Here is a 12,996-nt window from a genome sequence, read left to right on the forward strand (position 1 = left end):
GTATGGGATTGTCTTGAGAACGGGCCAACGCGCGCGTGGCGATTTCGTGTGCCAAAACTAATGTGCTTCAGTAAAAGCAGAGCACAAGCCCTGCACTGGTGTCTGCCCATCTCCAAGCCTGCGATTGACCACGATCATTGCTCTGTCGCTACTGCATCGTTTTGATACCCTTCATGTAACATACCCACTCAACTCGGAGCAACACTTCAACACAGTCCTTACCATCAACGCAGCAATGTCTTATATTAATGAGCCCATCGCGGTGATCGGAAGCGCCTGCAAGTTCGCGGGTGGCAGTACCAGCCCCTCCAAGCTCTGGAGTCTGCTCAAGGAGCCGAAGGACGTCTCTCGGCGCATCGATCGGTTTCGAGCTGAGAATTGGCACAACGAAAATGGTCACTACCATGGAGCCAGCAACGTGTTGGACGCCTACCTCTTGGATCAGGACTGCAAGGGTTTCGATGCCCAATTCTTCAGCATTTCCGGCAACGAGGCGGACTCAATCGATCCACAACAGCGCGTCCTCCTGGAGACCGTCTACGAGGGCATCGAATCTGCTGGTCTTGCGATGGAGAACCTCCAAGGATCTTCCACTGCAGTGTACGTCGGTGTCATGTGCGACGACTACAGCGATGTCGTCTACAACGATGGCGAGTCCATCCCGAAATATGCCGCAACTGGTACTGCGAGATCTATTCTGTCCAACCGTGTTTCGTACTTTTTCGACTGGACGGGTCCATCGATGACCATCGATACGGCGTGTTCATCCAGCTTGGTGGGCGTGCACCAGGCCGTGCAAGTCCTTCGCTCTGGAGAGTCCAGCCTCGCCGTCGCTGCAGGCTCTAACTTGATCTTCGGACCCAGTGAGTGCGGTGATGATGGCGCAGGAAGTCTTTCTCAGACGGCATACTGATGATGTGGATGATAGAGATGTTGATCGCAGAGTCGAATCTGAACATGTTGTCGCCCACCGGCAAGTCTCGGATGTGGTCGGAAGACGCGGACGGCTATGGTACGTGCGCTGCCGAGATGAGATGAATATAATTGGCCGGCTAACGAGAGTCTATTGCAGCTCGTGGAGAAGGCGTTGCCTGTGTTGTTCTCAAACGACTGTCCGACGCAATTGCTGATGACGACGATATCGAGTGTATCATCCGCGAGACCGGTAAGCTGATATTTGATTGTCGAAAGACGTCAATAATGCATTGAGTATCGCTAATCGCCGCCCAGGCGTCAATCAAGATGGCAGAACCTCTGGCATTACCATGCCGAGCTCACAGGCGCAGGCCGCCTTGATTCGACAGACATATGCCAAAGCAGGCTTGGATCCGCAGAAAGCCACCGATCGATGCCAGTACTTTGAAGCCCACGGGACAGGAACTCAGGCCGGTGATCCTCGAGAGGCTGGTGCTATTCATGAGGCTTTCTTCGGGCAGACTTCATCTCCCAGAGACGCCAATGACCCCCTCTTCGTCGGCTCCGTGAAAACGGTCATTGGCCACACGGAGGGCACTGCTGGCATTGCTGGGCTTCTGAAAGCCAGTCTCGCTGTTCAACATGGCGAGATTCCGCCCAATCTCTGGTTCAAGACCCTCAATCCCTCTATTAAACCATTCTACGATCATCTGAAAATTCCCACCGAGCTCACCGAATGGCCGCAAATGGGGCATGCTGCTGTTCGCCGGGCTTCAGTCAACAGCTTCGGTTTTGGAGGCACGAATGCTCATGCCATTATCGAGGAATATCGACCCACTCAGAAGCACTCTCCGAGCACGACACAGTCTCTCTCCATCCCATTCGTGCTCTCCGCCACTTCAGAAAAATCGCTGGTGGCCAGTGTGAAGTCTCACCAAGCCTATCTGGCTGAACATCCCGACCTCGACCTCACTTCGGCAGCACTGACTCTTGCACGCCGCTCTGTATTTCCTTACCGCATCGCCTTCTCAGGAATCGCTGCACAGTCTCTGGCAGACAACATGCAGCGGGCTCTCGATGAGAAATCCGCCCAGAATCAGCCTTTGGCGATCCGCTCTTCCAACGCAAAGGCTCGTCGCATTGTCGGAATCTTTACTGGCCAAGGGGCTCAATGGGCAGGTATGGGACGCGGACTGATACTAACATCGCCCACCGCAAAGCACATCATCCGCAACTTGGAGTCCTCGCTGGCTCAGCTCCCTTCCGCCGATCGTCCAAGGTGGTCGCTAGAGCGTGAGATCATGGCCCTGGCGCCGGAGTCGCGCATCGGCGAAGGACTGATGTCTCAACCGCTCTGCACAGCCTTGCAAGTCCTTCTTGTCGACCTCTTGCGGGCAGCGGGCATTACTTTCGATGCGGTCGTTGGTCATTCCAGTGGCGAGATTGGAGCCGCCTATGCTGCCGGGCTGATCTCTGCCACTGATGCCATTCGCATTGCTTACTACCGAGGCTTGTATGCTCATCTCGCTCAGGGCTCTGATGGTGCCAAGGGCGGAATGCTAGCAGCCGGCACCTCTTTCGAAGATGCAACCGATCTTTGCCAGCTTCGACGTCTCCGTGGCAAGTTGCAGGTCGCGGCTTGCAACGCAAATGCGAGTGTCACCCTTTCTGGTGACCTGAAAACGGCCGAGCTCGCAATGGAAATTTTCCAAGACGAAGGCAAGTTTGCAAGGCAGCTCAAGGTAGACACCGCATATCACTCCCACCACATGCAGCCATGCAGCGTGCCATATGTGGCTGCACTCGAAGCCTGCAAAATCAAACTTCAGGAGCCGTCAGGCGCATGCAGCTGGTATTCCTCTGTCGTGCCTGGTCGCCGCATGGACGCTGGCTGCTCTGATGTTACCTCGACCTATTGGCGCGATAATATGGTCCAGCCTGTCTTCTTTGCCCAAGCACTTTCCGAAGCTCTGGACAATGGCCCAACTCCGAACCTGATCATTGAGGTTGGACCACATCCCGCGCTGAAAGGCCCGGCCGGTCAGACCATTCAGGATACTCTGGGACAAGACATTCCATATACTGGCGTCTTGAGTCGTGGCAAGAATGATGTTGAGTCTTTTGCCAATGCCCTTGGTCAAATTTGGGCTCACCTTGGCCCATCCACTGTGGACATGACCGCCTTTACTCGAATGTGCCAGCCTCAGATCCCAGAGAATCTGCCCTTGCTCAAAGGACTACCCTCCTACACTTGGGACCACAGCCGCGCTCACTGGTACGAGTCGCGAATGTCCAAGACTCAACGGCTGCGCAAGGAACCTCCACATGCCTTACTTGGCGTCCGTACCAGCGACGAGGGAAAGGGAGAAATGCGGTGGAGAAACTACATCAAGCCTGCTGAGATGCCCTGGCTCGCCGGCCACAAGATTCAAGGCCAGATCCTCTTCCCCGGATCTGGATTCGCTGTTCTTGCTCTTGAGTCTGCTCTTTCGCTCGTGGAGAAGAACCGCATTAGCCTCATCGAAATTACCGACTTCACCATCTCCCGCGCATTGAGCTTCCCCTCTGAGGATGCCAGTGTAGAGACTCTGTTTACTCTTGCAGATATCAAGGAAGGGTCTGTCACCACTACTGCCTCCTTCACCCTGAACGCCTGTCTCAATGCAGAATCGGGGGCATTTTCCTCCATTGCCAGTGGCAAGCTTGTTTTGCACATGGGCGATGCAGGTAAATATGTGCTGCCCGAAAAGCCAGAAACGACGCCTGGTCTGCGTAACGTCGAGACTGAGGAATTCTACAAAGATCTCGCTCGCATCGGCTACAACTACGATGAGATGTTCAAAGGCATCGTTCAGCTGCAGAGAATGGCCAATGCTTGTTCCGGCACGATTGTGTCCGCCGGTGCAACAAATTACAGAACGGAGATGATGCTGCACCCAGCACCGTTTGATATCGCTTTCCAAGCGTCCTTCGCAGCTCTTGGTGCTCCAGGCGACGGGCGTCTGTGGACTCTCCACATTCCAACACACATTGACAGAATTTCCTTCAATCCCCACGCTGGGCAGGCCGGCGGTAGCATCAACGTCGAACTGCCGTTCAATGCAGTCATCAACACTGGGTCGACTCCCAACGATATTGTATCCGACATCGATCTATACGATGCAAACGGTCACGGCATTTTACAGGTCGAAGGCCTTCACGTATCGCCCATTTCAACACCTACAGCAGCCTCAGACCGACCAATGTTCGCCGAGATGCAATTCAGTCATGCCGAACCAGATGTCCGCCGCGTCGAAGCCACTCGAGCTTCAGCGGACCCAAGAGCGCTGCAGGGAACCTTCCCCGAACGCTGCATGTTCTTCTACCTGAAGCAAGCTTTTGATGCGACTACCCCCGAGCAGCGTTCAGCATGCGACGAGCACCGCATTTCAATCTTGAATTGGGCTGCTCATTTGGTCGATTCCACTTCCCGTGGCCTTCATCCTCATCTCAAACCAGAGTGGTGTGAAGATACTTTCGAGAGCCTGAAGCCGCATATGGACGAGTGGCTGACCATTCTGCCGGACTTCGACAAACTCATCTTCGTAGGCGAGAGACTGCTTCCATTTGTTCGAGGCGAGATTTCCATGTTGGAGGAGTACAGGAACCACAACATTCTCGAATGGCTCTACAAAGAGGCAATTGGGACTGCGGAGTACAATACGTATCTCGGTGGTCTGGTAAAGCAGTTAAGCTTCCGGTATCCGCAAATGAACATTCTCGAAATCGGAGCCGGGACAGGTAGTGCGACTCAGGCTACCATCCGACAAATCGAGAGCGGCTTTGGCAGCTACACCTACACGGATATCTCGACGGCTTTCTTCCCAGATGCCCAAGAAATATTCAAGCACCTCGAGGAAAAATTCAACTTTCAGAAATTGAACATTGAAAGCAACGTTGCCGAACAGGGCTTTTCCGAGCACGGCTACGATGTGATCATCGCGTCGAACGTCCTGCATGCCACACATTCTCTGGAGACGACGCTCAAGAACACTCGTGCTCTGCTCAAACCCGGCGGCTGTTTGATTGTGTTAGAAGTCACGGCCACCGACTGGCTCCGCACTGGATTCATGCTCTGCGGTATCGCAGACTGGTGGGCTGGCCGCGATGATGGACGCCAGTACGGCCCAACCGTCACCGAGGAGCGCTGGAATGAATTGTTCAGGTCTACTGGATTTTCGGGCGTAGAAACTTCTGTTGGACCACGCGACTACATGACTCCCTACTCCGTTATGCTGACTCAGGCTGTCGATGCGCAGATCAGCCTCATCAGGCAGCCGCTTTATGCGACTCAGAAGCGTACTATGATTGACGATCTCGTGATCGTTGGTGGCGGGAAGCTTGCATCTATCGATGTGTTTGACGATGTGACTAGCCTTCTACAGCCATTTGCTGCCTCCATCCGCACAGCTACCAAGATCGAAGACTTACTGGACATGGTCCTCCATAACGACACTGTGGTCGTCTCTCTGACAGAGCTGGATGAGCCTGTGTTCAGCCCCTTCACCACACAGAAGTATGAAGCGCTCCAGCGGCTGACAGCGACAGTGCAGAATGTGCTCTGGATTACGCACGGAGCACGCGGAGGGAAGCCGTACAGCAACATGATGCATGGCATTGCCCGCTGTCTTCTTCACGAGCGCTCGGACTCGAGGTTCCAAATCATTGATTACGATATTGCAGTCCAGCCAGAGGCTCGATACATCACCGAGACACTGCTACGGCTGCATTTCACGAATCAGTGGTCGTCCTTCGCCAAGCCGTACGATGCTCTGTGGTCATTTGAGCGGGAGATCTATGTCGATGAGAACGGGCAGACTCTCATCGCTCGCTACGGTTCATCAGCACGGCTGGATGATCGCTACAACTCATCGCGCCGAGTGGTCAAGAGTCCCGTCGACCCCTCAGAGCGCACGGTAGAGCTTGTTCTCGGTCACTCCTGGGACCTGAGAGAGTTCATACCGCCGCAGTGCAGCAGCAGTACTCCGAGCCACACCAGGATCGCCAGCACTTTCAGTCTGAACCGACCTGAAAGCAGCCCCGGACGCGACAGGCCAAGCAGCAGTCTCGGACGGAACAGAAGACGCAGTACCCTCAGCCACGGCCAGAACGTCGCGGAGATTTTGATCTCGAAGTCGCTGTTGCGCGCATGCAGAATCCGGAACGAAGGCTTCTTCTATCTTGCTCTGGGCGACGTTATGGGCACCAAAGTCCTGGTCTTGACGCCCAATCTACGCTCCAAGATATCTGTTCCAGTATCGTCGCTGACACCTTGCAATGTTCCTGCAGAGCAAGAAGCACAACTGTTGAAGCTTGTCGAGTTGGAGCTCATGGCCGAGGCGGTGTTGGACTTGTCTCGCGGTCGTGGAGAACTCGTTGTACATGAGCCTACTCTCTCGTTGGCAGACGCTCTCGCTCGTCGAGCCAAGGAGAGACGAGTTTCACTGATCATGACATCCAGCCATCTTCGTGACCCGTTGATCAGGCTTATACCCGCCAGCACACCAGCTCGTGCCATCCAGAAGATTCTTCCCGCAACCGCGGCTGTCTTCTTGGATCTGACTGAGTCATCGACGCCTACCTCTATGTCTCAACGCCTTCGAGCACAGCTGAGTGGCAAGTGCAAGTTGGACACTCGAGATGCAATTTGGGTCCAAGAGAGTGAGCCCGCAATCCAGGCTGATGCATCCGTGAGTGCGGCACTCATGCAGTCTTTGTCCCGCGCCGTTGCACAGCTGTCCGGCGATATGGAGCCTACAGAGATGGTAGGATTGGATGCTCTCTCCGACCGAGCTCCAGCAAGCACCACCGAGGTCGTTGTAGACTGGATGTGCTCGGAGAAGGTCCACGCCCTGGTATATCCACCAGAGCAATACACCAAGTTCAAGGGCGATGTCACCTACCTTCTCGTCGGTATGACTGGCGAGCTGGGCCTGTCTCTGTCCCAGTGGATGATCGACCGAGGCGCGAAGTATATTGCCCTCACGAGCCGCAACCCCAACATCGATCCGAAGTGGCTGTCCGCCATGCGTGATCTTGGTGCAACCGTGCAGTCCTTTGCCATGTGAGTGCTGCAATCTCCTACCCTCGACTTGGATTCACTACTAATCACTGATAGGGACGTCACGAACCCACGCTCACTGTTGGGAGCCTATAAACAGATCAAGAAATCCATGCCTCCTGTCGCCGGAGTTTGCAATGGTGCTATGGTACTTACCGACGGTCTGCTGGCGAACATGCCGTATGACACCTTCAACTCGGTGATACGTCCCAAGGTGGAGGGAACCATTCTCTTGGACGAGATTTTCTCCGACACAAAACTGGACTTCTTCATTATGTTCTCGTCATTGACGTGCGTTACAGGCAATATCGGCCAGTCTCCTTACGCCGCCAGCAACTGCTTCATGGTGGCGATGGCGGAATCCCGACGCAAGCGTGGCCTCGCTGGCAGCGTCATTAATCTCGCTGGTATCTTTGGTATCGGGTATATCACGCGTACTGACAAGAAGATCCATGAACGCCTCGAGAACATGGGTTACGGCGGTGTCTCTGAGTGGGACTTTCATCAATTCTTCGCCGAAGCTGCCGATGCCAGCCCGAATTCAGCATGTGTGCAGTTCGAAGTGTCCAATGGGCTTACCTCGTTCCACCCGAAGGATCCTGCCGCTCCTGCATGGTTACAAAACTCGAAGTTCAGTCGATATATCCTGTCTGAAGGTGGCAACGGCGGTGCAAAAGCTTCCAGTGATTCACTCTCTATCAAAGCGCAATTGGCAGAGCAGACCGCGGATGATGGTGTCTATCACGTCCTCCTCAGTACGTTCTGTTCCCACCCTTCTCGTGAACCACTGCTGACCCTCGCAGGTGCATTCATCGCGATGCTTTATCAAAAGCTCAACATGCCTGCTGAAGAGAACTCCATCTCGCCCGAGAGCGGTCTTGTCGAGCTGGGCACCGATTCTCTCGTCGCCGTCGATTTGAGAACTTGGTTTACCAAAGAGCTTGGCGTCGAAGTCCAGATCTTGTCTTTGCTTGGTGGCTCGTCTATTGGCAGTCTCATCGCTGACGTTGCAAGCAAGCTCGACAAGACACTTACACCGAACCTTGGCGGTGCCCCGACTGATACAAAAGCATCCAGTGCAGCCAAGGCTCCAGTCAAGGCAAAGGTGCCGTCCTCTGCGCCTTCCGAACCCATGTCTCACGAGCCTGTGCCTTCGAAACATGAGCCGCCGAACCCAGCTCCATCGCTCTCCGTACGACCAGAGCCTGTGCGATCAGACACAGCACAATCGACAACCAGTCCTTCCTCTAGTACCGGATCCGAATATTTGACCGACTCGGTTTCGTCGCTGCCGGATCACATACTCGGCCAAGCCAGCATGGTCTCGACACCAGCCACAGAACTGAGTTCGTTTGCAAGTTCTGAATCCTTGAGGGTTGCTGCCATGGACCACAACAAGCAGAAAGTCGTTGCTACTGCTGTTCCGGAAATGCCCAGGTTTGTCAACACCTTCGAAATGCCCTACGGCTGTGCTCAATTTTGGTATACACAGCAGACCATGAGTGATCCACATACTTCAAACATCCAATTCCGTCTTGAAGTTAACAGCGAGCTCGACATTCCTCGCCTGAAACAAGTCATCAAAACGTTGGGCCAACGCCATGAAGCCCTCCGCGCTTGTTTTTACTTGTCGGAGGATCGAGACGACGGGACTGAGGCCAAAGTCGGCATCCTGCCCGAATCGAAGTTTGACCTGTCTGTGCGGAACATCCACGGCGCAGCAGAAGCAGACGACGAATCTCAAGCATTGCTGAATCGCACTTGGGACATTGAGCGTGGTGAAGTTGCATCCGCCATCCTCTTGTCGTTGAACCAGAGGATGCACTACTTGCTGTTCGGTTTCCAACACATCGCAATCGATGGCTTCAGTTTCAACTTACTGCTAAACGAGATGAACGCGCTGTATGCCGGCCAGACGCTTCCCAACGTCGGCTACAAATTCTCGGAATGGGCTCTGGAACAACGACGCCAAGTCGAGTCAGGCTTACTGTCTGAAGACCTCAGCTACTGGAAAAATCAGTTGAAGAATGCACTGGAACCATTGCCGCTACTGCCGATGGCCCATGTCGACTTCCGCCCAAGCCCAGAGAAATATGAGTTCGAAGAGTCGGATGAAGTTACTCTCGACGCCAAAACTGCGAACAGCATCAGGAATCTCTGTAAACGGCACAAGGTATCAGTCTTCACATACTTCCTGGTGATCTTCAAGATTTTGCTCTTCAGGTTTGTCGACGCCGATACTGTGTGTATTGGCATGGCAGATGCTGGACGGAGTGACAGTCGGACGCACCGCACTGTAGGATATCTTCTCAATTTGCTACCTCTGGTCTTCGAGCGAGGCGCAGCAGGTGAAAGGCTTGGCGACGCCCTCAAGCAAGCTCGCACCACTACCCTCAGTGCATTGTCTCATTCGAGAGTCCCCTTTACTCTCCTATTAAATGAGATGAAGACCGTCAGATCGGATACATACAACCCGCTTTTCCAGGCATTCATCGACTTCCGTCAAATCAACGCCGACCCTGGAGTGTTGAATGCAAAGCCCTCCGGCCGACATGCCGCAGGTCGCACTCCTCACGACTTGGTTCTCGACATTACTACTGTTGGGAATGAGGAGATCAAAATCATCATGAACGCGCAGAAATGTTTGTACTCGCATAAGGCGACTCAGAGCATCCTGAAGAGCTACCTTCATCTCGTCAAAACTTTCGCCTTGGAATCTGATTTCTCGCTGGGCAAAATTGATATGTCCACAACTGCACTCTTTGATCCTGCCACCATCGAAAAGGCTAGAGAGCTGGCCCAAGGTACGATCGGAGAGCTTGAACCGCTTTGAGATCAGAGAGCACTTACTGATGAACAATCTAGGGGAGCTCCGCCCATACGACAACATCAATACCTTGCCCCACCTCATTGAAGAACATCGTACACTTTACGCCAACGATATGGCTTTGAAAGATGCGTCCGGCCTCTCCATGACCTATCACCAGATGGGACTCGTCATTGACTCGATCTGCCTGGCCATGCAGCTTAAGGGCGTCGGCGAGGGCGCACTCATTGGTATCTACCAGAAGCCGACCGCATACTGGATATGCTCTCTGCTTGCCATCTGGAAGGTCGGTGCAATCTACGTCCCTCTCGACACTCGCGAATCGGCTGAGCGACTGCGATCCATCATCAACGACTGTCAGCCCGCGCTGATCCTCACGCTCGGTGCGAGCACCAAAGACGCCGAGAAGATTTCGTTCGGCCTTATTTGTGCACTCGAAGTTGGCAGTCTTCCATTGCAGCCATCAAAGTCAGTGGCTGTTCTGGCGAAAAGCGATCGTACGTCCACGGTATTGTACACCAGCGGCTCCACCGGCAAGCCGAAAGGCATCAGACTCACTCACTTCTCGCTACTTCACGCCAGCATCATGCATGCTCAAAGCAATGGAATGCAGCGCGAGTACATGCTTCAGCAGAGCGCTTTCAGCTTCGATCTCGGGCTAGGACAAGTCATGATGGCCCTCTTTGCAGGCGGCGCTGTGTTGGTCGCCTCCAGCGATCAGCGTGCTGATCCCGCACAGATTGCCAATGTGATTGCCGATGAAGGCATTACCTCTACCATCGCGACGCCATCGGAGTACAACGCGTGGATGGCGCACGGGTTTGACTCTCTCCAGAGGGCTCATTCGTGGAAGTTCGCCATCTCGGGGGGTGAGAAACTTACGCATACTCTGCTAGACTCCTTCCGAACATGCGCGCTTCCTGAATTGAAAGTCATCAATCTTTATGGCCCCGCCGAGGCCTCGATCGGGGCCACGTCGTGTGTCGTGGACTACAGCTCATCCGACGCTGCGACCTCGATCTCAATCGGCCGACCTATTCCCAACTACGCCATCTATGTTGTCGATAGCAAGATGCAACTTCTGCCAGCTGGCGTGGACGGTGAGCTTGTCATTGCAGGAGCAGGTGTTGCTGAGGGATACCTGAACCTCTCAGAGCTGACGGCAGAGAAGTTCATCCCAGACAGAATCACAGCGCCGGGTCTTTTCAACGAGAAATGGTCGAAACTGTATCGTACCGGCGACAAAGGATGCATGCGGGATGACGGCACCTTCCTTTTCAAAGGCCGCATCGCTGGTGATAGTCAAGTCAAGGTGAATGGTGTCCGCATCGAGCTCAGCAGCGTAGAGCACGCCATCCTCGAAGCGAGCAAGAGTGCGGTAGTTCACGCTGTCTGCAGCGTCCGAGACGGCGTTCCGGTTGCTCACGTCGAATTCGATGATCACTTTCCAAAGGCTAGCAGACAACAGACGCTTCGTTCATTGGGCGGCAAGTTGCCTCTGCCTAGATATATGGTCCCTGGAGTGTTCCTGGAGATTGCTAAAGTTCCGTTGACCAAACACGGCAAACTGGACAGGAAAGCCATCGCACAAGTGCCTTTGCAGAAACTGAATGATGGGGCTTCGAACGAAGGATATGAGCTATCCGAGACAGAATCCACCTTGAAGAGGGTTTGGGAAAAGGTACTGCCAACCGAAATTGCAGCCTTGAACACCATTCGCCCAGACTCGGACTTCTTTCAATGCGGCGGGAGCTCTTTCAGCCTGATCAAGGTCCAGCATTTGATCCGCAAAGAGCTCCACATCTCGCTGTCTGTTGCGGAGCTCCTCCGGAATACCGATCTGCGCTCAATGGCCGCCGTGGTGGCTGCAGCAAGCTCTCTGTCGGACATTGATTGGGACGCAGAGACAGCCCTCGAAAGCTCACTGGTTGACATCGCCTCCTGCTCCACTGCTCGCCCTCCGACGACCAACCAGGGTCTGACAATTGCCATTACGGGCGCGACAGGATACCTTGGCCGCTTCTTCTTGAAGCAGCTGATCGAGCACCCAAGGGTGCACTCCATACACTGCCTTGCAGTTCGAAGCCCTGGCAAGTTTCGAGAGTTTGGTTTCAACTCTACCAAAATCATCACGCACCTTGGTGACCTCGCCGAACCTAACCTTGGCCTTTCGGACGACTCTTTTCAGCGGCTTAGCCAGACAGTTGATCGGATCTTTCATCTCGGTGCCAGCAGAAGCTTCTGGGATAGTTACCACATTCTCAAAGGCCCCAATTTCCACTCCACTAGGGAAGTCATCAGACTCTCGGCTGCCGATCACGTTCCTGCACATTTCATCTCGAGCTCAGGCGTACTCGATCTTGCCACCGAAAATGACAAGCGATCGACGCTCTCCGTACCTGCAAGGCAACCTCCAGTTGATGGCACTTCAGGATACATCGCATCGAAGTGGGCGAGTGAGCGATACATCACCAACGCAGTGGATCGATTTCGATTGCCAATGTCCATTCACCGCGTCACGCCGAACCATGGCTCTGCAGATGCTTCCAGCGAGCTACTGTCAGACTTTCTTGCCACGGCAGACAGTATCAAGACACTTCCCAACTGGTCAGGCTGGAGCGGAAAGTTCGACATCATTCGGTCTGAGCAGCTTGTCAGTGACATTGTTTCGATGGTTATCAACGATACTGCTGGTTCAGGACTGGATCATCGAGCTGATCTTGTCCATCATCATTCGTGCCAGCATACGCTAAGCATGAAGGTGATCGAGGAATATATCGCGAGTCAAGAAAAAGACAGATCAGCCTTCGAACTGTGTCCGCCGCACGAATGGGTCGGCAAAGCCAAGGCTGCTGGGTTTGCCTGGCACATCGCCGTTATGGATGTAAGGATAACGATGGAGGAGGATGCGACGACCTTGGAATTGAGGAGATGATCGAGGAATGGACTCTGGGTGTTACAGAACCAGGGAACGAGATAACGCCACGCATTGGCATTTTCATTTCTGTCAATTGATAGACACTACCGGTTCCATGCCGTTATAGACCAATCTTGGACATTTTCATTGGTGCGAGGCCCTTATGCAGACTGGTTTTGCTGGGCGCCGACTTATTCATTGGCTTGTATATTACAAGATACCAACAATGTACAACGA

General features: G+C 53.9%; 1 protein-coding gene across 1 annotated transcript; it reads left to right on the forward strand.

Moving 5' to 3' along the window:
• Positions 1 to 235: 235 nt before the first annotated feature.
• On the forward strand, positions 236 to 12,777 carry CKM354_000439800 (uncharacterized protein; the record flags this gene model as incomplete). Its single annotated transcript, XM_044799634.1, has 7 exons — positions 236 to 863; positions 929 to 1,012; positions 1,073 to 1,165; positions 1,231 to 7,018; positions 7,073 to 7,770; positions 7,819 to 9,819; positions 9,881 to 12,777. The coding sequence occupies 7 exons, from the start codon at positions 236 to 238 to the stop codon at positions 12,775 to 12,777; spliced, it is 12,189 nt and encodes a 4,062-aa protein (XP_044655569.1).
• Positions 12,778 to 12,996: the final 219 nt, after the last annotated feature.

Source organism: Cercospora kikuchii (genome assembly GCF_019650295.1).
Source record: "Cercospora kikuchii DNA, contig_00003, whole genome shotgun sequence".
Lineage (NCBI taxonomy): Eukaryota > Fungi > Ascomycota > Dothideomycetes > Mycosphaerellales > Mycosphaerellaceae > Cercospora > Cercospora kikuchii.